The 26,263-nt window shown below is 42.9% G+C and overlaps 1 protein-coding gene and 1 long non-coding RNA gene across 17 annotated transcripts in view; one reads left to right on the top strand and one right to left on the bottom strand.

Moving 5' to 3' along the window:
* The window catches only part of PPARD (peroxisome proliferator activated receptor delta), an 84,802-nt gene extending 73,888 nt beyond the window's left edge, over positions 1-10,914 (top strand). For 7 of the 14 annotated variants that reach the window (XM_056818084.1, XM_056818080.1, XM_056818081.1 and 4 more), the window contains 5 exons: positions 3,739-3,887; positions 4,840-4,978; positions 6,335-6,537; positions 6,827-7,277; positions 8,246-10,914. In XM_056818084.1, the coding sequence (XP_056674062.1) occupies positions 3,739-3,887; positions 4,840-4,978; positions 6,335-6,537; positions 6,827-7,277; positions 8,246-8,493 (1,190 nt within the window). In that variant the 3' untranslated portion in view covers positions 8,494-10,914. The remainder of the gene's footprint in view (positions 1-3,738; positions 3,888-4,839; positions 4,979-6,334; positions 6,538-6,826; positions 7,278-8,245) is intronic. The other 7 variants (XM_056818087.1, XM_056818088.1, XM_056818089.1 and 4 more) reach the window with 3 other exon arrangements.
* On the bottom strand, positions 10,546-19,836 carry LOC103098808 (uncharacterized). Of its 3 annotated transcripts, none has more exons than XR_008916526.1 (6): positions 19,691-19,836; positions 19,315-19,435; positions 16,193-16,337; positions 11,251-14,103; positions 10,946-11,149; positions 10,546-10,682 (listed from the first exon to the last, which is right to left on the bottom strand). It is a non-coding gene; the product is annotated as an uncharacterized LOC103098808 (long non-coding RNA). The 3 variants fall into 3 exon arrangements; XR_462439.3 differs by having other exon boundaries at positions 11,251-11,389; positions 19,691-19,835; XR_008916525.1 differs by lacking the exon at positions 16,193-16,337 and having other exon boundaries at positions 11,251-11,389; positions 19,691-19,835.
* Between the last annotated feature and the right edge of the window lie 6,427 nt (positions 19,837-26,263).

Consider the following 26,263-nt stretch of genomic DNA (forward strand, 5'->3'; position numbering starts at 1 on the left):
TGATACTAAATATTGGTTCCAAAGCAGAAGAGAAGGAAGGGCTAGAAAATGGGACTTATGTGACTTGCCCAAGGTCACCTAGCTAGGAAGTATATGAGGCCAAATTTGAACCCAGGACCTCCCATTTCAAGGCCTGGTTCCCCATCCACTGAGCTATGCAATTCTTCCCTACCCTTTGATTCCCGAGCCAAAGTGGAGCATCTTCTTAGCACTGCCCTATATGTCTATGTGATGTAAAGTCCCCAGGTAATGAAAAGATACTTTTCTGTAATTGAGCTATACATACTGATAGAATTGTTCCCTGAGCAAGAGCTCAATCTCAAAAGTCTTTATTAAAAGTCCCTTTGGATGTGCGTTTATACAAAGTGAGGTAAACATTGAAACTTCCTGTCCATACTCCTCAGCTAGGGCAACAACACAACCCCTCCCATCCAATAGGGAGAGAGAGAATTAGGAGTATATTAAACAAATACATCAGTTAAAAAGGCATGGAAAGTAGCCATGTATTGCCCTTTGCCATCTAAGATCAGCCTGATTTTACGATAGTCCCTATCTTGGTGACTCATTTAAATATTTATAGTTAACTCAGAAGGGTCATGCTTAAATAAATGCAAAGAACTGAGGACATTTCAGGCCAAAGTAAATTCTGCTCTTTTAGTTAGAGAAGGCTTCCTGGTAGAGATAGGAGTTTTGGAACTAGGAAACAGACAAGACAAGCTCAGACTTGAGTGGTCCAGTGGATAGATCACTTTGCTTGGAATCAGGAAGAACTGAGTTCAAATTTAGTATCAGACATTCACTAGCTGTGGGACCCTGGGCAAGTCATTTAACTTCTGCCATGGTTTCTTTATCTGGAAGATAAAGGATCAAAGGAGATAATGTTTGTAAAGTGTTTAGCACAATGCCTGGCACATAATACAAACTGTATCACTTCTATTATTGTTGTTGCTGCTATTTTTATTATTATTAAAACTTAGCTATAGAATATTAGAACTGTGAGGGACCTTCAAAGATCACTTCATCTGTCCAAATCCCTCATTTTATGGAAGAGGAAGTTAGCTGACATCTATAGAGTGCTTTATATATTCCATCTAATAGAAGTCTTAGAAAGGGAGATGCCTAGGGTCACAGAGCTAGATGGCAGCAGAGGTAGGAGTAGAACCCCAGGCTTCTCTTCCCCAGCCCAGTGCCCTAACTACAACATCAGGCTGCAGCAGTTTTAGAGGTGGGCTTGTGTAGTAGAAGGAAGAAAAGATTGAATTGCTTTCGTTGATTAAATTTGAAATAAATGGACGAGAGGAGGAGAAGGCAAATTGAAGAAAAGTCATAGGATCAGTCAATCAGTCTTTACCTAGCATTTGCTGTGTGCAAGGCACTGGTACTGCTAAGCAGTAAAGATTGTACATTTAGAGCTGAAAGGGATCTTAGAGGTTATCTGGTCTGATCTCCTTATTTTGCATTTGAGAAACTTGAAGGCCAGAGAAGCTAAGTAATCCAAGGCCATACAGATGAAGTGAGTGGTGATGTACTCTGGTTCAAACTCATTATTTTTTCCACTGTATTATGCTGCCTCCATGCTGGTGATGAATGAAGTAAAAAGGATGTCAGATAGACCAAATCTAGAGGGCTAGAGAATCCTGATGTGGAGCTTGGTATAATAAAATTAGAGATCATTTTTATTTTTATTTTTTTCCAACTCTTACTTCTGCTTTAGAATCTATACTAAGTATTGGTTCCAAGACAAAAGAGCAGTAAGGACTGTGCAATGGAGGTTAAGTGATTTATCCAGGGTTAAATAGCTAGGAAGTGTTCTGAGGTCAGATTTGAATCCAGGACCTCCCATTTCCAAGCTTGGCTACCTAGCTGCCCTGAGAAGACCATTTTTCAAGACTACATTGCTAAAAAATCATTTGGTTGTGAAGAATCTTGAGAATTGGCCACCATTTGAGTAGAAGTCAACCTGGACTAAGACTAGCCATACCAATAGTGTCACAATCTGAGAAGGACACTCAGAGCCTGATCCTTCTGTGCCTTGTGCCCTTCCTCCCCAATATAGACACATACACAAAAGGAGGAATAAAGATTCTAGTCATTTTTATCTTTATTAGATGCCACTGATTCAACAATTCATTGTCAGCCCAAGTTCTCCAATGGTATGGTATCTATGTGATATCAAAAGCATGAGAGAAGCGGCTCCAGCAGATTTATGGTTGGACTGGAATCTATTATTGAAGGGATGATATTTCATGGATGAGATTGTAGATCTCTTGGAGTATTAGAATGGGATCCCATTATCAGTGCAATATAAACAGTAAAACTAGGTCAGTGACTGAGGGGAGAATGGAAATACCTTTCTTTGGAAAATGCACTAGACCCTTCTCTCCCTCTGATTCTCAGATAAAACCAAAATATACCTCAAGTAAAAACCCTCACCAAGTGAAATAAAAACATACTTTCTCCCTTAGCAATAGTACCCTTTGTCAAACACTATACAAATCACTATAGGTAGGCTTCTCTGGACTCTCACAACATCCATCTTTTGGCAAGATATATCACCATCTGACTAGACTAGACAAGGGTCCAGTTTAAATTACTGCAGGCTTCTTTGATGATGCTGTGAAAAGCCCCCCTTTTATCTTATCAGTCCTTATTGCCAACAGATGGGCAGCTGGAACTGAAACATGGCATGTCCCTCAGAAGGTTGCCTTCCTCCTAACTTGGACTCTCAGCATCACCTCCCTTTCTACTTTCAGCAACACTAGAGGAGAAAGGAGCACAGTGGATCCAAGATCTAATTTCATGGGAGAATTGGGGGAGATTTAGCTTCATAGGCATGGGCAAAGCATTTTGGAACCAAATGGATCACAGTCACAGCTGGACAAGTCTGGTCTGAGAAGGTTTCCCAGAAAGGGCTGTCTGGTGGAAGGTGAATTCACACAGGTGAATGTGTGCTGGAGACAGAAGCGTTCAGATGATTCAAGTTCTAGTCAGCTGGCCACTCTTCTCTCAGGGCCTCAGTTCCCTCTTGACAACCTTACACTCTGGATCCTGTAGCTCAGGAGGAGCATTCTCTCTTATTCTCTCTCATATTTTCTCTCTCCCTTCCCCTATCCCATCCCCCACCCCGTGTTCTCTGTGAGACATGTCTTTCACCTATTGGTGGGTTATGTCACACTCTTTAGTGGACACACTACATACCTGTCTGTCTGATAAAATAGAATAAAGTAGTTGAGCCAGGTGCTCCCTAAGGCTTTTCCCAACACTGCTTTGGTGTGGTGCTACAATAATAAGCCACAGGGTCCAACTCAAGTATGGCAGGAGACAAGAAGAGGGACACTAAGAAGACTATTGGACCTCTCGAGGTTACAGGTTTAATTTAAGAGGCAGACAGAAGTCATGTGCCCTGAAACATTCAGCCCAGGGGCAGGCAGCTCCCCCCACCCCCCACCCCTGTAGCCCATGTGACTGACCTTCCACATCAGACTCAGACTTCCACAAAAGCAAGCAACACATCCCAAACAAGGAAGAGCCACTTGGTCAGATGCAGCTGCTCTTGTCTGAAAGCTCTCCCCAATCCTTCCCAAACAAAGCCATCGGCCTCCAAAGAAACCCCTTTCCCTCCAGATGAAACAAACAGTGGACAGGTACTCCCCTTCCTTTACCCACTAGCTGTGTCCAGGGCATCGAAGCCCTGCTGGCAGAGTATGAAACGGTGTGTTTTGTGTCCTGCCCCTCTAGACCTTTCTCAGAGCTCCTCACCCTCCTTGTCGGATCAACTCCAGATGGGCTGTGATGCTTCTTCCGCGAGTCTTAACATGGAGTGCCGGGTCTGTGGGGACAAGGCGTCGGGGTTCCACTATGGCGTTCACGCGTGTGAAGGCTGCAAGGTATGGCTGGGGTTTCAAACCCTTAAAATGGAACAGAAGTGGCCCCAGCGGCCTCCATCTGCTGCCCATTTTTGCCTGCTTTTCCCTCAATCCCAGGCCCACCCTGGCCACCCTGTGCTGTTCTGTCAGAGATTCCAGATTGAAGCTGTCTCTGGGCAAGGCCCTGCTGAGCCCACCAAAGGGGAAGGAGTTGAGCGAGGGTGATTCTGCTCCCGTACCCCCACCTGCTGGCCATCTGCGGTACTGGGCTAGCTGTTCCCTTTGGCCTCTTTTTGGGCTTGTTGCGACCCCTGGGGGCCTTGCCTGAAATGACTGCAGAAATCTAGGCAAAGGCCCAGTAAGAAGCAAACAAACAAAAACCCTAACCAGTTCTCTTCCCTACTTCAACATTTGTAGAAATTTTACATTTCTGTTCAGACTACTGACTTTAGCATGGTTTGACAGGTAGGCATAACGTTCTCAATGAATCCATTCATTTCAATTCAGCAGACATTAAGTCTCTGCTACTACATATCAGACATCGTGGTAGATCCCAGGAGCGTAAAGATAAAAAGAGTTGGGTTGTATGTCTTCGAAGTTATGATCTTATGATATCTTGGTGGGATTTGGGATGTGTGTGATGCATATAACTCTGTGTAGAATATGATGAGAGCAAAGGAGAAATCCAGGCAGTGCCCTGGGGATATCTGAGCAGGGACCAGACGCTTTTAGCAAAAGGAATGGGAGAGATGGGGAGTGTAGGGATGAGCCTAGGGACTGGCCAGCTAGCAATCCAGAGTTCTTGTGCATGTGATCTGTAGTCTGGTGGTGGAAGGAGAGCCAGAGCTAGGTGTGATAATTCTTTCCACAAGCTTTTCTTCAGCATTCTTCCTCCTGTTTCTCCAACAGATGAAGGAAATTGTGCCCTTAATGTGTGTCTCTCCCTCTCCCTCTCTCTCTCCCGGCCCTCCAGGGCTTTTTCCGAAGGACCATCCGCATGAAACTTGAGTATGAGAAATGTGACCGGAGCTGCAAAGTTCAGAAGAAGAATCGCAACAAGTGTCAGCACTGTCGCTTTCAGAAATGTCTATCCCTAGGCATGTCCCACAATGGTGAGAACTTGGGGATAGTGCCAGGTAGCCAGGGCCACCCCTGGGAAATGGGGACTGTCCTGAAAGGTTATGTGGTAAGGGCATGTGGAGTGAGGGCCCGAAGGAAGAATGCAGCAGCAGTGGGGCTGCCCCACTGTTCAGTCCTGGGGAACAGTTATCATTGTGGTGAGTGCCAGTGCTCAGCCCGATCCAAGTCATCTAGAATAACAGTACCAGAAATGGAGTCCCCTATCCTACTTATCCCCCATAAGAGGCCACCAGCCATCTCTTAGACACCTCTCCTGACAGTGAGCTCTTCAGGGTAGGATACCCTAGGTATGGCAATAGAGAACAGTGCTTATAGCCTCCAAGCCAGAGGAAGCATTTCTGGGGAACAGCAAACTTTTCAAGTATTTATGGTAGAATTTGACAGTACATGTGGGTCATATGGGTTGCCAGGTTAGAAAATAACAACAGTTGATCCCTTGAACTTATCCATTCTTTGGGGAACAGTACCCTGTACATAGTAGGAGCTTAGTTATTGATGTTCACTGAAGTGACAGTGTCTCTTCCTTGCCTATACCTGAGGGCCCTCCATTCAGGACACGGGTCTGTTCCTTGGTCTTCCAATTCAGGTCTAACCAGCAAATACTTAATGTCTGCTATGTGCAGAACACTGTGCCATATGCTCGGGGTGGACACAAAGACAATGATGAAGCAGTCCCTGCCCTGAAGGAGCTCATGTTTTACTGGTCCAACACCAAGACCCACATCAAGAAAGACTGATTGATCCATGAGGATTTTCTTGAGAAACTTTAAAATAAATGGATTCCCTCTCTAGCCTCCCCTGGCCCCCGTCAAGAGAAACCAGCTCTTAAACCTGTTTTGCCCTGATTGCAGGAAAAGGTAGTTAAAACTCCTCCCTGACAATAATAAGTGTCTTCACATGCTTTCTAATACCTGAACCTCATTAATAGTCCTATTCCCATTTTATAGATGGGGAAAGTAATGTTAAGAGAGGGTTAGTGACCTGCCCAGAGCCACATGGGTATGGCAAGTGGCAGAGGTTTTCTGGCTGCCTAATCCAGGACTCTGAGTTACAGCAGACTTTCTCTTCACAACCTGCCCCGGACATGCATAGTCAGGGCTAGCCAGCTGTAGGTCAGAGAAGTTCCCTATTTAAGCCCTGTAGTGGGGTTTCAGAGGTCTCCAAAACTAAGCTTACATAGCCCAGGGCTATGAGCATAGTGGGTATTTAGTAAATGGTGCTTGGATGACTGATTGACTGGCTGAGCAGCAAGAGACTCCCAGGAGTATGTGGGCACCCACCCAGAAGGCACTTTAGGCATAGTCTCACATCTTGTTCCCATGTGCCAGCAATTCGATTTGGCCGGATGCCAGAGGCAGAAAAGAGGAAGCTGGTAGAGGGATTGACTTCGAGTGAGGTGAGCGGGCAAAACTCACAAGGAGCTGACTTGAAGGCTTTCTCCAAGCACATCTACAATGCCTACCTGAAAAACTTCAACATGACCAAAAAAAAGGCCCGGGGGATCTTGACCGGCAAGGCAAGCAGCACACCTGTGAGTATAGCACCACGGCATGGGACCTCAGAACAAGCTGGGTTGGGGAGAGTCTCACCCTCTCCTCTTAGGGATAGGGGCAGCAGAGAAGGGATACTCTGCATCCTGCCTGCCCCTTTTGGAAGAAGGCTTCATTTCTCTTCCTTTTTCTAGATGTGAACAAGGGTTTGGGGGAGGCAGGCAGTCAAGGGGGGGGGCGGTGTAGAGTTCCCCAGGGATCCCTTCCTCACACACTCCCAAGGCATCCACTTCTAACTAGGTCTGGGGCGGGGGGGCTGGGGTTTTGTAGCCCTTTGTGATCCACGACATGGACACGCTATGGCAGGCAGAGAAGGGCCTAGTGTGGAAGCAGCTGGTGAATGGGCTCCCCCAGTACAAAGAGATGAGCGTGCATGTGTTCTACCGCTGTCAGTGCACCACGGTGGAAACGGTGCGTGAGCTCACCGAGTTTGCCAAGAGCATCCCCAGCTTTGTCAGCCTCTTCCTGAATGACCAGGTGACCCTGCTCAAGTATGGTGTCCATGAGGCCATTTTTGCCATGCTGGCCTCCATTATGAACAAGGATGGACTTCTGGTAGCCAATGGCAATGGCTTTGTGACCCGTGAATTTCTCCGAAGTCTTCGCAAGCCCTTCAGTGAGATCATCGAGCCTAAGTTTGAATTTGCTGTCAAGTTCAATGCCCTGGAGCTAGATGACAGCGACTTGGCCCTTTTCATCGCTGCCATCATCCTCTGTGGAGGTGAGCAAACAGGGAACCTGGATTTACTGTCTGAGGCTAGCCCTGGCTCTAGCTTTGGGGGTCAAAAGACTGTAGGTCTAGAAATGGAAAGGATCTTCAAGGTCATCTGGCCCAGCCCCTTTATTTTACAGTTAAGGAAACCCAGGTCCACATCAATTAAATAAGTGACTTGCCTGAAATCATCTGTTGGGAAGCTGAGATCTGAGGTCAGGTCCTCTGAAGGCCACATTGGTTTCTAGCCACTCTGCCCTGTCCTCCCCTGCCTCTATCCACACTGGAATTCTGCTTTCACTGCCTTCCAGATCCTTTCTGTCTATTCTGAAGATGGAGTTGTTCTCATCAGAGAGAACTGTGATGCTGATAACTTGATTCCCATTATGTTGCACCCTGGGTCCAAAGAACTTATGCCACACTGATCATGCTTGCCAGATGATAGTCTTGGCATTCTCACTGTAGATTAAGGGGGTTCGAATTATAAGTAATAGCTCCAATTTTATATCACTTTATGTGTTACTGCAGTCTTCACAACTGCCCTAAAAGATAGATGGTGCTTGGATCATTCCCATTTTACAGGTGAGAAAATAGACTTGGGGACATAAAGTAGCTTGCCCAAGGTCTTACAGTGACTTTCACTCCATCATGTTGCCCTCCTCCCTCATCTACATGTTAAGTTCAGTTATAAGTGGGTGAAGTGACCTACAAAACACATTTAGGTGTTCCCTTCAGATCCAGTACAGGTATCTGCCCCCTTTCTGACCCAAGATCTCACACTAGAAAGTCAGCCTGACATTTGGCAGTAACCTTAGATAGACAGAGGAGAGAATTAGGTAGTAGGGAAGCAGCTTGAGAAAAAGCAGAGCTACCTGGAAAGTTACCATGTAGATGATCATGCCCTAGGGGAGCAACACAGGAATGGGTTGGAGATGGCCACCAAGCCCCTCTCCCCAAATACTCCCTTCTCCCCATAGATCGCCCTGGACTCATCAATGTCAAACAAGTGGAGGAGATTCAAGACAACATCCTAAGGGCTCTGGAGTTCCACCTGCAAGCCAACCATCCCGATGCCCAGTACCTCTTCCCCAAGCTGCTGCAGAAGATGGCTGACTTAAGGCAGCTGGTGACAGAGCACGCCCAGATAATGCAGAAAATCAAAAAAACTGAAACGGAGACCTCATTGCATCCACTGCTTCAGGAGATCTATAAGGACATGTACTGAAGCCCTGAGGCAAAGGAGCTGTCAAGCAGCCCCTGCCCAGAGTGGTCTAGGCCACATGTGAGCTCTCCAGGTACTAAATACCCTGGTGCTGAAGGACACAAGGTGGGCAGGCCTAAGGAAGCACTGTCCAAACCGCAGTTCCGTTGACTTTGCCCAGAAGCACTTGGCATTGCTCCTGGAGCAGTCCAGACTTTCACTTGTGTGAGCGCGCGTGCGCACACACACACACACAGTGTCTGTCTCTGTCTCTATTTTTCCCTCTTTTTGTCTGTCTCTCAGAACCAGGTTTGTATTATCTCACCAGCAAAAACTAGAACAGGGCCTCTTCTTTTTTTCCATAGCTGGCTGAGGCCCGTCTATCCCTCCATTCTACTGGGACAGAAAGGTGGAGGAGGTGCCAAGCTTCTCAGCTCTCATTTTCATAGTGTAAAATGTGTGTGTGAGACATCCCAAAGAAACACTAAGCTGGGCATATGCTCAAGGCTCCTGTCCCCCTCCCAGCCTTTAGTGATTGACAAGATTCCTTTCTCCTTTGGAACCCAGTGACGCCATCCCCCAGCTGTCTCCAGCTTCCTTTCCAGTTCTCCTGGGAAGTTGGTGATGAGAGGTGGGGAGTAGTGACCCTTAGGAAATGGAGCGAATATGCAGACCAGAAGAGGGGCACTCCCCTCGCTGCCTTGGACTTCACAAATAGCCCTTCTGGGGCCAGTTATGTATGGGCTTTAGCAGCAGGCCACATTAATGCCTGGTATCGTTTCTGTTCTTTTAACTGGTCTTCCATGTTGGTGTTTACCGCAGCCTCTGGTGCTGACTGACATGGAGGCTGGACACCAGGAGGAGGGTATGTGAGCCCCTCTGGGAGCAGCAAGCAAGCCCCATGATGTTTGTTGGACAGTTGAAAGGAGAGCCACAGCCCTGCCTGGAGCAGGCCTCAGGGCTAATTTCACTTTGAAGGCTGAGAGTCCCAAGACAGGAGACTAGTTGGTGGGATATAACCATGCCAACCCCACATCTCATTACTAAGTCTGCCCAGACTCCAATACCAGTATCTAGATGTCTCAAACCTAGTTTGAGCTTAACCTTCCCCCTTCCTCAGAGGGTATGGAGAAGCGGTGCTGCTCCCCACGTCCTAACAGCCCCTCTGCACTCCCCAGAGCCACCATGCTGGCACCTACCACAAGCACTGAATTCACTTTAATCACAGGTTCCATCCCCTTTCCCTAAGCAGGACAGGGTTCCAGGGGCCACACATAGATCCCAGGCTCACAGGCTGTTAGACTGGGCGAGCTGCATTCCCTTTGCTTGAAAGGGCATAAATAAGAAATTCTAAGTGAACAAGGCATCTCTATTGACTCAGCAGATACCCTGGCCTGCCCAGCACCTGATCATGAACTTAACTGAAAGAGGTGAGAGCAAAACATTTTATTTTGTGTAATCTTCCGTAGCCTAGCGTGGACCTCTCCCTTTTCCTCAAAGTTTACCACTACCACCTCTCACCCACCAGCCTATTGCCCTGTTGGGCCACGAGGAGGTCAGACAGCCTGATCTGACCCAGCTCCGCATCTAGGTGCTTCCGTGAACCACCCCTCTCATTCCTGGCTCATCCCTTACACTTCCTCCCCACCACCAGGAGAGGTCTGGGCCATTTTTAAAATTGTAGCTTCTCCTACCTTCAAGGTAGGCCTTAAGGTCTGGGGCACAGCCTAGGAATATTCCTAGGAAGTCAAACCTAAGAGAAACATCAGACCATCCACTCCAGCTCCCAGAGACGTAAAACAATTTGCCTAAGGTCATACTGGCAGAACTGGGACTGGAACCCAGGACTCAATTTCAGGGGGATCAAAGCTGGGCTCCTACAGTCTAGAAGATAGTTGGGGGCACTGGTGGTGGGGCCTTTCAGGCTGCTGGCAGCCTTTAATGGGTTGGTGGGAAGAAATGAAAAGGGGAAGAAGAAAGGAAATCCCAGCAACTTACCCTCTCCCCATTCCGTATGCTTTTGGGGGGAAAGAGGAGGAAGAGGAACCAGACTTACCCCTTCCCTTCTTTATTCTGTCTTCATCAAGTCTACCCCTGGCTTGGTATTGGGGTCAGAAGTTCCTGAGGCAGGACCTCTAGCTCCCCTCTCTGGGGCAGGCATCCTGGAACAGCTTTGCACACTCCGGCGGGGAGGGGTCTGTCCTTGCCTGATGCTGTGAAGGAAGACACTGTGCCTGACCATCCAACCTTTCCCTCCCCAGCCCCCATTTTGTGCAGATGCTCAAAGCTGCCGCTCCCCCTTGTGTCATAACAATCTCCAAAACTGAAATGTATATTTTTGCTAGAAGCCCCAGCTTCCTTTGTTTTTAATATAAATAGTGTATACAGATTGATGGAACTCTAAATAAATGGGAATTAAATATTTAAGAGCTGACTGACCCTAAACTGAGTCTGTCCTTTGTAGAGTTTTTTCTACCTGAGGGCTAATTTCAGATTCTTGGAGCTTTTCTTCCTTTTGTAGGTCTCTGGGGAGGAAAAGGCTGAAAACTCTTCACTCAGTCTTCCCTCTGGGGCTTTCCTTGAGGGTAAACATCCATTCTGAGGCATCATATAACTTGCTTCAAATTTCTCTCATGTCATTTTCAGCATTACAACAGTGAGCATCTGTCAGAGTGTTAGACTAGAAGAAATAGAGTGGTGAGTGGAAAAACAACAAGAACACACCTATATCAGTCTCACCTCCTGAATCTCTGAATGTTCTTCCATCTTTGATTTCAGTACCTGCCCAGCAGCTCTGTGATGAATAGTTCCATTTGTTGTCCACATTTCTTCTGGTTCAGGAGAGCCAGCCCTGTTGTTCTCATGATACCTCTTCTGACCTTTGGTCAGGCTCCACCACTCTTAGGGAAGTCCAGTCTCACTAGGTAGGCCAAGGGAGGAGAAGCATTGTGATGTAGAAAGAAAATTGCCTTTGGTATCAAAGACTCTGGGTTCAAATTTCAATTCTGCTTCTTACTATGTGACATTCACTGGGCAAATTATTCCCTTATGGGCTTTCATTTCCTCAAATGTTAAATGACGTGAAGGTAGGAATTGAGAAATCAGGAAAGGCTTCTCATAGTAGGTAGTACTTGAACTGAGTTTTGAAAGAAGCCAGGGATTCTAAGAGGCAAACTAGTAGGATAGTTTGACCAGACCAAAGTTCATGAAAGAGAAGAAATCAGAATTTTGAATAAGAAATGAAATAAATAAGAATTGCATTTTTAGAGACAAGAAATTGATGGGGTTAATGCTAATTGGGTCTTATCCCAAGAATTAATTGATGGTTCAAACTGACATCATTATGCAGAAACAAGCTTTAATATAAGGGAATATAGTAATAGAGTCTCTAGTATAATAAGTTAGCAATTAAGGGAAGGTGAAGAAGTGTGGTAAGTAAAAGTACAGAGTTAGCGAGAGTAAAGTGTAAGAGGTAAGTAGAAGTTCTCAGGAATGCTTTCTATCCCAGTTACTAAGGAAGGGGGCGTTTGCTTGGGCAGTTATTGCCCTTGGTCTCTATGGAACTGCCATCACTTTGCCCAACCTCCACTTTGGTCTGTGTAACTTTACCCATGGTTCACTTTCCACTTGAGGGGAGCAAACTGCGATATCAATGGGATGCTAATGGTATGTTAAATACCATTTTAGGTCAAGTTTTGCTCATTTCTGCACAAAGAAAAAGAAAATCCTTGTCTTCAAGGAGCTTACAGTTCAACACAAAAGAAACTTGAAAGTTACCCTCAAAAGAGCTTATGATCAATATGAAAAGGGCAGAGGGTTCTGCTGAAGTATGAGTAACAAGGCCTATCGAGTTCCCAGTGAAGAGGCTGGGAAAACGCAGAACCACCCAAGCAATTACAAATGAACAAGTCTTTAATCAGGACAAGGGTGACAATGCTCTTATGGCCACCACACAGTCATACATGCACCATACAGAGCCAAGCTCTCAGACTCTGGGAACATTATCTCCAGGAAAGAAAAAACAAAACAAAACATGAATGGGAATTTCCACCAAACTAAAGAATTTGTTATTCTACTTATTCCTTAGGGAATCTAACCAAAGAGAAACAACTGCCTGGTTACATGAGGGCCAGGCAAAGAGGATTAGGCTGGAATCCCTGAGAACAGCCTACATGCTAAGAGAAACTTAGAAGAAAAAAGGTACTTAAGACCTGATTCCATCCAGGATGCTGTGAAAATTAAATTTAACTCTCCCCTGATTATGAAGATTAAATTGTAACCCCTGCCCATTTTTAGATTTAATCACCAAAGGTATAAACACCCCATTCATACTTGAGTGGGGGAGGTCTGTGATGCACATGTGCAATAGTGGGTGATGAGCCAGAATTAAACTGACTGCCCCTGGGCAGTCCTAAAGCAAAGCTTCAACTGTGATTGGTAGATGTAAAAATAGGGGAAGGCACAGGAAGTGATGCAAAAAAAAGTGTCTTTAAAAGGGAGTAACAACTTCCTGAGTACAGTTTTACTTGGAGTTCTAGTTGGAGTAGAACTTCCTGTGAGAGGGAGTTCTTCATTCTTTGGAGTTGATACTGGAGAAGAATCTACTGACTGGACCTAAGACCCTGTTCCTGGTGAGGCTGTTCTTAAATCTCTTCTTTTGGACTTACAGCATGAATGAAAAAAGCCGACTCCTTTTCCTGGATATTTTCTGAAGAAGGTAGCCTCAGGAGAGACCTACCTCTTGAGAGAGACTTCCCCAGGTCCTCAGCTAAGGCCTCTCTGGCTAAATTAACTCTCCCTGACTGGGTTGAGCCAGGGACTGGGAGTAAATTACTTAGTGCTTAGGCTAGATATCGTACCCTATCCTCTCTGATTTCCTACTTCATTCTTTCTATATTTTGTAAATAAATCTCTTTGGAATAAATTAAATTCCTGGTGACCCTATATTTAAATATAATCCAGTCCAACCTTTTTTATATAAATAAACCCCTTTTCCCCTTACAGTGCTCAATGGATTCTTGATGTCTGACATGGGTCAGTTGGAGTTTCTTGAAGGCAATTTCCCATGGGTCAAAGGTAAATTTAGAGTTTCATAAAACAAGGTTGTAATTTCCCCCTTCTACTCATAGCAGTTACACTGACCATAACAAGGGGCAGTGTGCCAAGGAGACTCTGACCCTCTGTTACCAATAGTAGTAGGAAGACGAAGGACCTAGCATAGACAGCTGGCTTCTCCTCATTGGCAGAGATGCAATGATGGCCAGAAAGCAGGCACTCTGCTTCAAGAAAATCTTAACAGAGGGGGTAGCTCAGTGGATTGAGAGCCAGGCCTACAGATGGGAGGTCGTAGATTCAAATCTGGCCTCAGACACTTCCTAGCTGTGTGACCCTGGGCAAGTCACTTAACTCCCATTGCTGAGCCCTTACCACTCTTCTGCCTTGGAACCAATACACAGCATTGATTCCAAGACAGAAAGTAAGGGTTTAGAAGGAAAAAAACCTTAACAGAAAACACTTCCCCATTTCCCACAGTCTATTTTGTCTTTCAGGTCTTGGGGATCCAAGGTAGACTTCAGTGGCCTTCTTTTGTTGAAATCTCCTTTGCAATAGACAGATTCTCAAACAGTTTCATTGCTAGAGAAGAAAACATGAGAAATCTATCACTGAATTGTCCAATATGTCCAATATGTCCAAGTATGCTCTTGGCCACAATAGACATTCAGTAATTTTGGCCTGATTAAAATGTTCCATTGGTCCTTAAAAATTAATTGATACTGGCGCTTTGAACAGTATTAAAAGTAACCTCATTGGCTAGTTTTTAACATTTTATTATTTCTATTAAAACCCACTTATAGCAAGTAGAAATATATATATGTAAGTTAAACTTCCTAAGAAAATACAGTTTGACTAATAATACCAAAGGAGTTGTGTAGTTAAAAGCAACATTAAAAATAGATACTAAATTAAACTATGGAAATAAGAAAAGCAAAAAAGAAAGAAAATACAACAGGTTTATCAAGATTTGTGACCCCAACTCACCATTTGTGTAAAGAACATTTTTTTTATCCTTTTCTTCCATCTTAGAATCAATACTATATACTGGTTCCAAGGCAGAAGAGTGGTAAGGGCTAGGCAATGGGGGTCTAGTGACTTGCCCAGGGTCACATAGCTGGAAAGTGTCTGAGGCCAGATTTGAACTTAGGACCTCCCATCTCCAGGCCTGGCTCTCAAACCACTGAGTCACCTAACTGCCCCTATAAAGAAATTTTAAAATACTAGCCAATACTAAATAAAAATTCTAATTGAACATCCTATTATAAAACCAGGGGGAAATTTTTAATGCCTGCATGACGATTTCAAATTCAAAATCATTTTACAATTAAATTCAATATTCTCAAGATTAAAAATTATACATTTCTCTTCCCCTTGTAGAGAATGAGAAACTCATTTCACATTCTCATTTTCCCCTCTGGAGAATGAGATGCTGAGAACTAAAAACAAAATCCCTTAATTCACTTTAACTGTTTATTTAACCATAACCATGCTCAAATGGTTTGAACATTTTACTCACATTAACCACTACGAAAAAAAAAAGTTGACTTCAGGGCTGTTGAACTCTTGTTCCTTCTCTATATATATGTTAAATAATACCAAATTGAAACACCACATCCAAGTGAATGGTGTCCACCTGGGGTAACAAGATCATATTTTCCTACTGATAAGTAAATTGACTTGATCAAAGTCTAAGCTCCACTAGACTCACTAAATAGACTTATACCTTGGTGTCACAAACTACAACATTTTCCAATTATTCTTATGACCTCATATCTCCAAAGGCCTCATAAGGATTAACAAGTAGGCGACAAATTTAAGATTCATCTGCTTCATTGTTTGCATGACTAAAAATTCTCCATCCCTCCCATCTCACTTCCTATATGGATCTCAGCATCAGCCTAGCTAGGACTACATCACCTTTCTTGATTATAGAAAACTTGCCATAACAAGAGAAAAGAGGGACATAACTAAAATAAGGGAGAAGTGCTCCCCGAAACTGGAATATTAACTCCCAGGTAGAAATTAGCAATGATGCGCAGTCACATATAGAATCTGCCAAGTATAAAACTGAAGTTTCTTTCTAGAGAAGATTGCGGAGCACACTCTCAGCTTCCCTGTGATACAGAGCTACACCTGCAGTTACCACCAAAAGACACCCCATTAGGCTGCTTGCATCACTGACCAATTTGCTCCATAGCATTTCTACTAATTCCCTTCCCATACAATTTAACCAAATGACTATACTCTCCAGTCATGTTTAGGGTTGTTGTTAGAACTATATCCATAAAAACTCAGGCTCCACTCTTCTTCTGACATCAGATTAAGAAATAATTACATTCCACAGTTCTTCACATACTGAATATATGAATATTTATGCAAACTCCAAAACAACAAATACCACACAGAACCTCAAAGCAAAATAAAACACAGCTGAATTGAAACTTTGCTAGTTATCTGTGAGGACAACCTTTTGACTTGTCTAGTTTTCAGGGTGGAATAATTTCCCATCTCAAAAGGAACCTACCTTGCTCAGAAAAGGTCAGAATTCCAGTGGGGAGAGGGTGGGGGGGAGGGGGATAACCAGACCAAATTCTATAGCTGGCCCAAGGACATGTGTTGAAAAAAAATCTAATGGACCAAGGGAAGGGAGAACAAAGAGTACTGATACTTGGCTATATTAGGAATCTTCGGAGACTTGGTGAAGTCCTTCCCATTTGGCTCACGTTTCCCTGTACAGATGTCTTAGATGGACTCCTTCAGGTTCAAGCTCTAGGGTAACCTTGTCTGCGAGTTTTTTCTCCCTAGGAAAATGACTGGAATGACAGGGCATAAGGGTTCTGATTTAGTTCTCATTTTTACTCCACAAAAACATTGCATTTGCATCAGCTATTCCCCAACATCTCTCTTTTGGTCTTAGAGAAATACCACTTCCAAGAGGAGCCATTCAATTAAAACACTCAAGGTTTTGTTTTTGTTTTACTATTAGTCACAAAATATTTCCCCCAAATTTTCTTGTCCGTTTGCAATAACCAGTAAAGGATATAGCTTACCAAACACAAATTAACTTTCTTATGCACCAGAACACATACATGTTAATCAGAAAAGTCCTATGTTCTCAAGACAGAAGTAATAGCTAAAAAATTTTGAAATCATAACATTTAAATGTAGAGTTAATACCTAGAATAAAAATGCATCTCATTACTGGTATGATTAAAAAATTAACTGCTGTTGATATATAATACTTTCTGCATTCACCATGCTAAAAGCGGTAAAGGAAAACATTAAAATATAATGTCATGAATCCTGGACCTTTCCTTTGGCTCCTGCTGGAGATTCTGATACCCAGATCACTAGTTCTATATTCTCAGCTTTTAGGAAATCAACAGTGAGTACATTTCAAACATTATTGGCTAACAATTAAACTGTAAGCATTTAAAGTTGTTTTAGAGAAATCTCTTGAGTTCTCAAGCTTCTATGAGAAGCTTATAAAAATTTTTATTATAACCATTATAAAAAAAATCTTAATAACTCTAGACAGTATAAAATATTTGGTTCTATTTGCCAAGACAAACACGGGAATTATATGAACACAATTACAAAATGCTTTTCACACAAATAAAGTCAGATCTAAACAATTGGAAAAACATTAATTGCTCATGGGTAGGCTGAACTAATTTAATAAAAATGACAATCCTACCCAAATTAATTTACTTATTCAGTGCTGTACCTATCAAACTACCAAGAAACTATTCTATAGAACTAGAATAGGGGTAAATGATCTCAGCATCTAGTGTTTGATAAACCCAAAGATCCCAGCTTTGGGGATAAGAATTCACTGTGACAAAAACTGCTGGGAAAAATGGAAAACAATATGGCAGAAACTAGGTATAGACCAATATATCACACCCTATACCATGATAAGCTCAAAATAGGTATAAGATTTACACAGGGTGATATAAATAAATTAGGAGGACATAGAATAGTTTACCTGTCAGATCTATGGAGAAGGGAAGAATTTATGACCAAAACAAGATATAAAATGAATAATTTTGATTATATTTAAAAGGTTTTGTACAAACAAAATCAATGAAACCAAGATTAGAAAGGAATTTTGAAAAAATTTTACATTGATAAAGGTCTCATTTCCCAAATACATAAAGAACTAAATCAAATATATAAGGATACGCCATTCCCCAATTGACAGTCAAAGGATATCAATAAGCAGTTTTCAAATAAAGAAATCAATGCTATCAATAATCATATGAAAAAATATTCTAAATTCCTCTTGATTAGAGAAATGCAAATTAAATAACTGAGGTACCACCTCACACCTATCAGATTAGCCAAAATGACATTAAAGACAAACGATAAATGTTGGAGGGAATGTGGCAAAATTGGGACACTAATGCATTGCTGGTAGAGCTGTGTACTGATCCAACCATTCTGGAAGGCAATTTGAAATTATGCCCAAAGGGCTATAAAACATGATCCCTTTGATCCAGTAATACCACTAGTGGGTCTATATCCCAAAGAGATACTAAAAAAAGGGGAAAGGACCTCCTTGTACAAAAATATTTAGAGCAGCTCTTTTTGTGGTGGCATAGAATTGAAAATTGAAGGAATGTCCACCAATTGAGGAACGGCTGAACAAATTGTAGTATATGACAGTGATGGAATTCTATTGTGCTATAAGGAATAATGAACAGGATGATTTCAGAAGGAGCTAGAAAGGCCTGCATGAACTGATGCAGACTGAAATAAGCAGAACCAGGAGAACATTGTACGCAGTAACTGAAATACTGTGGAATGATCAAATATGATAGACCTAGCTCCTATCAGCAATATAATGATCCAGGACAATTCTGAGGGACTTATGACAAAGAAGAATGCTCTCCACCTCTAGAGAAAGAACTGTTGGAGTCAGAATATAGATGAAAGCACATGATTTTTCAGTTGTTTATTTGGGATTATATTTTGGGGTTTTGATTTTATAAGATTAATAGCAAAAATGAATGATATAAAAATATGTTCTGCATAATACAGGTATAACTCAGATTGAATCACCTGCCAGCACCAAGAGAGGGAAGGGAGATAAATTAGATCATACAACTTGGGAAAACTTGTGTAGAAATTTGTTGTAATATGTAATTGGTAAACAAATAAATAAATACAGATGAGAAAACAAAATTATCAAAAATTAAAATTTACCTAATAAAAAATGTAACATACCAAAAAAGAAAAATCTCAAGTTATATAGCATTTCAAGCCATTGAGGAACTTTTCCTCCATTTAAATTGGTCCAAAGCAGTTATCCAAATTTAAACACATTGGGATTTAGTAACTTAAGACTCCAACCCTCTAGTAGTTCCACTTTCAATCAAAGCTTCAGCCAACCATCCAGACTGATTCTTTCTCTATGTTTGTATCTCATCTGTACCACAACATCCCATCTCCTGCTTCCAGTAGGGTAAGGGTGAGGAGAGATACACTGCTCCCTTGCTTCACTCACATACATATACCCAAACACACATTCACAAAACCAAACACATACATATTATGAAGGTTGCACTTTCTAGGCTGAACTGAACCGCATTTTGGCCACAAAAAAAAAAAAAGTGCTTAGAGTCAGATTTAAGTACCTACAGGTACCTGGTCCACATCTGAGGACATTTCTGGCAGCCATCCTTTCCTCAGGACCTGCTGGGGCACCCACATCTCTGTGATTGCCCATAGATTAACTCCTGATTAAAGAAAGGTTCCATTTCCCAAATACATGAGACTTTCACTCACCCAGCCAACCTATCCAGTTGATTCTTGATTGGAACTCCTGTTCCTGTGGGATTCTCACACCTGGAAGGTGGCTCAGGCAGCAACAACTTCTAATCTCTCTGGGGCCTCCAAATAGGTCACCCTAGTAAAACACAGAACCACCAAAGCATTTACAAAAAAAAAAACATCTTTAAGTCTTTAATCAGCATGAGAGAAACAATGCTCTTATGGCCACCACACAGTCATACATGCACACCCAACACCACCACATAGAGCCAAGCTGAGACTTTGAGAACAATGGGGGCAAGGGGGAGGGGGGAGAACACCATGAATAGGAATTTCCATCAAACTAAAGAACTTAGGGTTCTACTTATATCTTAGGGCAGTGATGGCAAACCTATGGCACAAGTGCCAAAGATGGCATGTAGGGTACTCTGTGTAGCATGTTCTCTGTGGGCTGTCCTCCCTCCCAGAACTCATTACTACTAGAAAGGCAGAGGGATTTCAGTGAAGCTGTTCCCCTCCCCCCCTACTGTGCATATGACATTTTTTCACATGCCCCACCCCTCTGCCCAGCAGCCAATGAGAGCACACAGTGGGTCACAAGTGGCAGAGGTGGAGGGTAGCAGAGTGCTCCAGCCACTCCTCTCCAGTGTAGAGAGGTCTACACTGCTGAGGACATTCCTCACTTCCCCCACCCCTCCACTCATCAGCCCAATGGGAGGGCTTCCTCCCTTCCCTATGAGGGGGGTGAGGGAGTATATCACACCTGGCTGGGGGGGGGGTGGGAGTGAAGACAGAGTCAAGCAGTCCCATCTCTAAAATGTTCCCTATCACTGCCTTAGGGAATCTAACCAAAGAGAAAACACTGAATGGTTACCTGGGAGCTAGGCAAAAAGATTAGCCTGGAATCCCTGGGAGAAGCCTATATAGATGAGAAACTTAGAAGACAAAGGGGTACTTAAGACCTGATTCCATCCAGCACTCCTATCCAGGGTGCTCAATGGGTGCTTGATGACCTGAGTTCAGTCTGGGACATGGGTTGGTCTGGGAGCTTCTGGAAGGCAAGTTCCCATGGGACAAAGATAAACTTGGAGTTTCATAAAACCAAGGTGGTGGAGGTTACAGGAGATTTGTGGAGAAGGCAAAGAAGACCCAAATGAATCCTATCAGGTGGGAAATGAGACTTCAGAGGCAGTGGTGCAGCCTTACTATTTGGGGTGGCTGAGGCTGGCAGATCACTTGAGCTCAGGAGTTCTAAGCTGCAGGGTGCTAAAGAGGATGTCTAATACTAGTTAAGAACATCCCCAATGAGGAGAGCCTTTGGGGAGTGGAGGACCAAACTGGCCCAAGTCAGAAAAACAGTAGGGAGCATCTGGGTGGCTAAATAGATAGAGTCAGACCTGGAGGTGGGAGGTTCTGGGTTCAAATGTGACTTCAGACACTTCCTAGCTGTGTGACCCTGGACAAGTCACTTAACCCCAAAAGCCCTTACTGCTCTTCTGCTACTGAATCTAAGACAACGTAAGAGTTTATTAAAAAGAAAAACTGAGCAGGTCAAAGTTTCTGTACCAATCGATACTGAAATCAGGAAGGGAAGAACATGAATCATGTAACCAAGGAAAAATATTCTAAATCAATTAATTAAATAAATTTCTCAAATCAAAAAAAAAGAAAGAAAGAAAAAAGAAAAGGAATCAGGCCCATGAGGGACCAGTGCAGTTCCATTCTGGACAAGACAGGGATCTTAGTCTCTTGGGAAAACCAACCCAAACCAACAAAATTCTACTGTTTTCCGGACACCTAAAACCAACCACACCCCAAGATGCCAGAAGATTGATAACATCTTATGGTTTTTTATCCTCCTGCACTTAGTACATAGTAAGGACTATGGTAGTAAGTAAGTTGGGGATTTGTTTGTTTTGGCAAATGGGGTTAAGTGACTTGCCCAGGACACACAGGAAGTGTCTGAGGTCAATAAGTCTTTGCTAAATGAAAAAAAGAAGTGAGGGGAGCCCAGAAAGTAAGGATATGAGTGATACACAGGATAGCTATGTATGTAGGGATACATATATACATATAGGATACTAAGATTGTGGACTTGTGTAAACCTCAAAATTCCTTAGACTTATAAATGTTGGAAATTTCACCATTGGGATATTTCATACTTGGAAAATTTCTTACTGATAGTCTATTGGAATGGGAACTCCATTGGCATGGGAGGTTCCTTCTCTTCCCTTCTTAAGATTACTTTAGGACAGAAACCTTTTGCTGAACAATGGAAAGGACTTTGACCTATGCTTAAGCATAGAACAGGAATTTCTTTGAGTCTTGATTGATTTTAGAATTGATACAATGGAGATACTTGGAATAAATCTCCACCCTATTCAGTCCTAATAGGATTGAGTAAGGGCTGCAGCCTAGATCAAAATTTAATTATTCCAATCTCTACCATACTCAAGTTAACAGGATTTAGAAAGGGCTGTAACAAAGGAGTAAAGATTTAATCATTTGAAAAATATGACCTTCAACAGACATGTGCAAAAGCCAGAAACCTCTGGGCGGTCCTGGGTTAAGCGAGAGCCTCCATTGACAGGGAAATTGATGAAGAGTGATTGGTAGATGTGAGGACTGAGGGGAGGCAACTTGGATGGTTTCCTTAAAGATAGGAGGGTCTGGAGACTCGAGGAGGGGGTTGGAGTTTTTGGGTCGGTGTGGTTCCTGGGCTCTGAGGAAGCTTGCTCTGAAGGAAGCTGAAGGTGGGGGCCTCTGAGACTGTTTCTCCATTTTGGACACGTGAGTAATAGGGACTGATCTCTTTTCTTTGCCCCAGCTATCTAAGGGCTTGGGCCTTTTGGCCCAGCCTAAACAGAAGGGGTATTTAAGCCCTATTCCCTTCTCTCCCCTTTCTCTCTCTATATATATCTCTAATTCCTTTCTTGCTCTTATTGTAATTAAACTCCAAAAAAGGCTGACGGCTGACTTGAGTTTTTCATTTAGGAATTACATAGCTGATTCCTTGGCGACCTTAAATTAATATATATATCAGTCTTTTAAGCTGATTCCCTTGTAACACTTGTCACAGCAGTCAGGGAGAAGATCATCTAACAGAGATGTCAAATGCTCTGTTTGGCATTCAGAGCCCTTCATCACCTAGCCCCCTCCTGCCTTTCTACTTTTCTTACACTTTAATCTCAAAGTATACTTTTCCCTTTCAAACCCTTATCTTCCCTCTTAAAATAGATATCTAAAGCAGAAGAGTGCTAAGTAATTCTTAATTCCTAATGCCTAATTCTTAGGCAATTACAGTCAAGTGACTTGCCCAGGGTCACATAGTTAAGTGTCTAAGGTCTGATTTGAACCCATGACCTTCCATTTCCAGGCCTGGCAATCTATCCATTGAGCCACTTCTTTTCCCCTTGACATGCACTCTGAGATCTAGTAACACTGGTCTCCTGGCTATTCCACAAATGAGACATTCCATCTTTTGTCTTAGGATATTTTCTCTAACTGTCCTCCACGACTGGAATGGTCTTCCTCCTCATCTCTTGACTACTCATCTCCCTGGCTTCCTTTAAATCCCAGCTAGAAATCCCACCTTCTATAGGAATCCTTCCCTAAACCCTATTCATTCTAATGCCTTCCTTCTCTTAATTACTCATTTCCCATTTATCCTGCACATAGCTTGCTTTGCCTAAATTTGTTTGCATGTTGTCTTCTTCATTAGGTTGTAAGCTCCTTGAGTATAGGGACTATCTTTTTGCTTCTTTGTATCCCCAGCACTTACTTAGCACTGTGCCTTCATCATAGGCACTTAATTAATAAATGTTTGATTGATAACATCTTACAGAAATATTACTGATTGTTGTATAACCCCTCTTCTTGGATATTTCAGTAGGTATAGGAATCAGGAAAGGCTTCTTCAAAAAGTGATCTTTGAGGGGCAGGTGGGTGGCTCAGTGGATCTAGAGCCAGGTCCTAGAAGAGGGCCTCAGACACATCCTAGCTGTGTGACCCTGGGCAAGTCACTTAACCCCCATTGTCTAGCCTTTCCACTCTTCTGCCTTGGAACCAATACCCAGTATTGATTCTAAGATGGAAGGTACAGGGTTTAAAAAAAAAAGTAAGCTTTGAGCTTTTTAAATCACATAGCCTTCCTTCCTTCCTTCTTTCTTTCCTTCCTTCCTTTCCTTCCTTCTTGCCTCCCTTCTTTCCTTCTTCCTTCCTTCCTTCTTTTCCTCTCACCTCTCCTTCCTTCCTCTTCCCTTATGTTCTGTATTAAGAATCTATACAGAACATTGGCCTCAAGCTAGAAAAGGCAGTTAAGGCTAGGCAACTGAGGTTCAGTGATTTGCCCAGGGTCACATAGCTAGGAAGTCTCCAGGTTGGGCTCTCTATCCACAGAGTCACCCTAGCTGCCCCCAATCACAGAGGTGTTCAAGGAAGCAAAAGGGCACAGGGCAGATACATTTTGATGCTATCCATGCAAAAGGGAGAGGCTAGTGCCCTATAGTGAGTTGGTTGTCCAGGACACCAGAAGTAGGAGAGCATCATAGACAACCTTTACTCACTTCACAATTTTGCTTACTAGACAAATATGTAAAGAATATTAGAGGATTCATCTGAGCCCATGGCTATGGTTGAAAACAAAACAAAGAGAATGTAGGCTGCAGGCAAGGCCTACACCCTTAGGTGGAGCCCACACCCACATTTTCCTAAACTGGGTCAATTTGCATTGGAAATGTGCTATACCAGTGATGGTGAACCTTTTAGAAACCAAATGCCCAAATGGCAACCCTCATGCTGCATGTGAGCCCACACACACACCCCTTACCCCAGACAGAGCAGGGAGAAAGCACTCCCATTGGGCTGCTGGGTAGAGGGATGGGTCATGTGAGAAATGTCCTCAGTCAGGCATTGAGAAAGGGAAGGGAGTAGCCCCCTTCAGCACACATGCCATAGGTTTGCCACCACAGTCCTAGACCAATGAAATCACACGTCTGACCGCTATCTCATGTATACATCATATCCCTCTCAATAAAATACAAGTTTCATGAAGGCAAATACTTTTCATAATGCCTTATATATAATAAATATTTAATAAATGTCCCCTGAATTAAAATGCCTAAGAGGTATTCAACAAATACAGTTGAATAAGTGAAATTAAATGAGATAAAAAATTTATAGGCCCTTAATGCTCCTTAAAAGCTAACTTTTCCCTATATCTGTGTCCTTAGAGCCTCTCTGCAGGAAGAAAAGATTTAAGGAAATTATTGGCATTTAAGGGCTATCGTAATCTGAGGCCTAACAAGAGATAGAGAGAAAGTTATCCTGTGTGTGAGGGATAGAACTAAAGGGTCTCAATACTGGTCTCAAAAGGTGTAAAAAAGTCTTAGTATTATAAGGGATCTTAGAGGTCATCTAATCTGACTTGCCACCCAATGCAATAATTTTCTCCACAGTTACTCATAACAGGTGAGCATCTAGCTCCTGCCTGAACTTCCCTACTAAACTTGTTCCCCTGCTTTCTCACTCAGAATTATGTCTGTTCACTAGGTGGTTGAGTAGATTGAGAGCCAGGTCTAGAGTCAGAAGGTCCTGGGTTCAAATGTTACCTCAGATACTTCCTAGCTGGGTGACCCTGGGCAAGTCACAAGCCCCACTGCCTAGCCCTTACCGCTCTTCTGCCTTGGAACTGATACACAGTATTGATTCTAAGACTAAAGGTTAAGGGTTTTAAACAAAAGAATTATGCCTGTTCATTACTGTGTTAAGTCACATCAGACTAGTTTATGTAAGTGACAAGACTATATACTTGACACCCATTTATAAATTGTTTCTATTCAATCAAGAAGCATTTTTAACAATTTTTTATTTTTTGAAATTTTTATTTAATTAGTCAATTTAGAATATTTTTCCTTGGTTACAAGAGTCATGTTCTTTCCCTCCCCTTCCCCCCACCCCCTCCTGTAGCCAACACACAATTCCACTGGGTTTTACATGTATCCTTAATCAAAATCTATTTCCATATTCTTGATATTTGCACCAGGGTGATCATTTAGTCTACATCCCCAATCATATCCCCATCAACCTATGTGATCAAGCAGTTGTTTTTCTTCTGGGTTTCTGCTCCCACAGTTCTTTCTTTGGATGTGGATAGTGTTCTTTCTCACAAGTCCCTCAGAATCATCCTGAATCATTGCACTGCTGCTAGTAGAGAAGTCCAGTGCTTTCGATTGTACCTCAGTGTGTCTGTCTCTGTGTATAATGTTCTTCTGGTTCTGCTCCTTTCACTCTGCATCAATTCCTGGAGGTCATTCCAGTTCACATGGAATTCCTCCAGTTCATTATTCCTTTGAGTACAATAGTATTCCATCACCAATGGATATCACAATTTGTTCAGCCATTTCCCAATCAGAGGGCACCCCCTCATTTTCCAATCCTTTGCCACCACAAAGAGCGCAGCTATTGTACAAGTCTTTCAAAAAGTATTTCTTAAGCACCTAATGTTATGCCAGATGGGCATCCTGGGTGGCACCATAGTGCATAGAGCACTGGACCTGGAGTCAGGAAGACTCTTCTTCCTGAGTTTAGATCTAGCTCCAGACACTAGCAAGTCACTTAACCTTATTTGCCTCAACTTCATCTTCCATGGAAGAAGGAAATGGCAAACCACTCCAGTATATTTTCCAAGAAAACTCCAGATGAGGTCACAAAGTGTTAGACACAATTGAAAATGACTGAACAATAGAAATTGTGTTGTATACTGTGTTGGATGTAAAAAAGATAAAATCTTAACAGTGTCTGCCTTCAAAGGGTTTACATTGTAATGGAGGAGAGAGTATGTTCATAAATAAGCAGTTTGGAAATTAATACAAAATAACCTTGGGAAAGATACTAGAAGCAGTTGTTTTCAGGCATGTCTGACTCTTTATAACCCCATTTGGTGTTTTTCTTTTTTTTTAATTTA

Source organism: Monodelphis domestica, chromosome 2, assembly GCF_027887165.1.
Source record: "Monodelphis domestica isolate mMonDom1 chromosome 2, mMonDom1.pri, whole genome shotgun sequence".
NCBI classification, from domain to species: Eukaryota; Metazoa; Chordata; class Mammalia; order Didelphimorphia; family Didelphidae; genus Monodelphis; species Monodelphis domestica.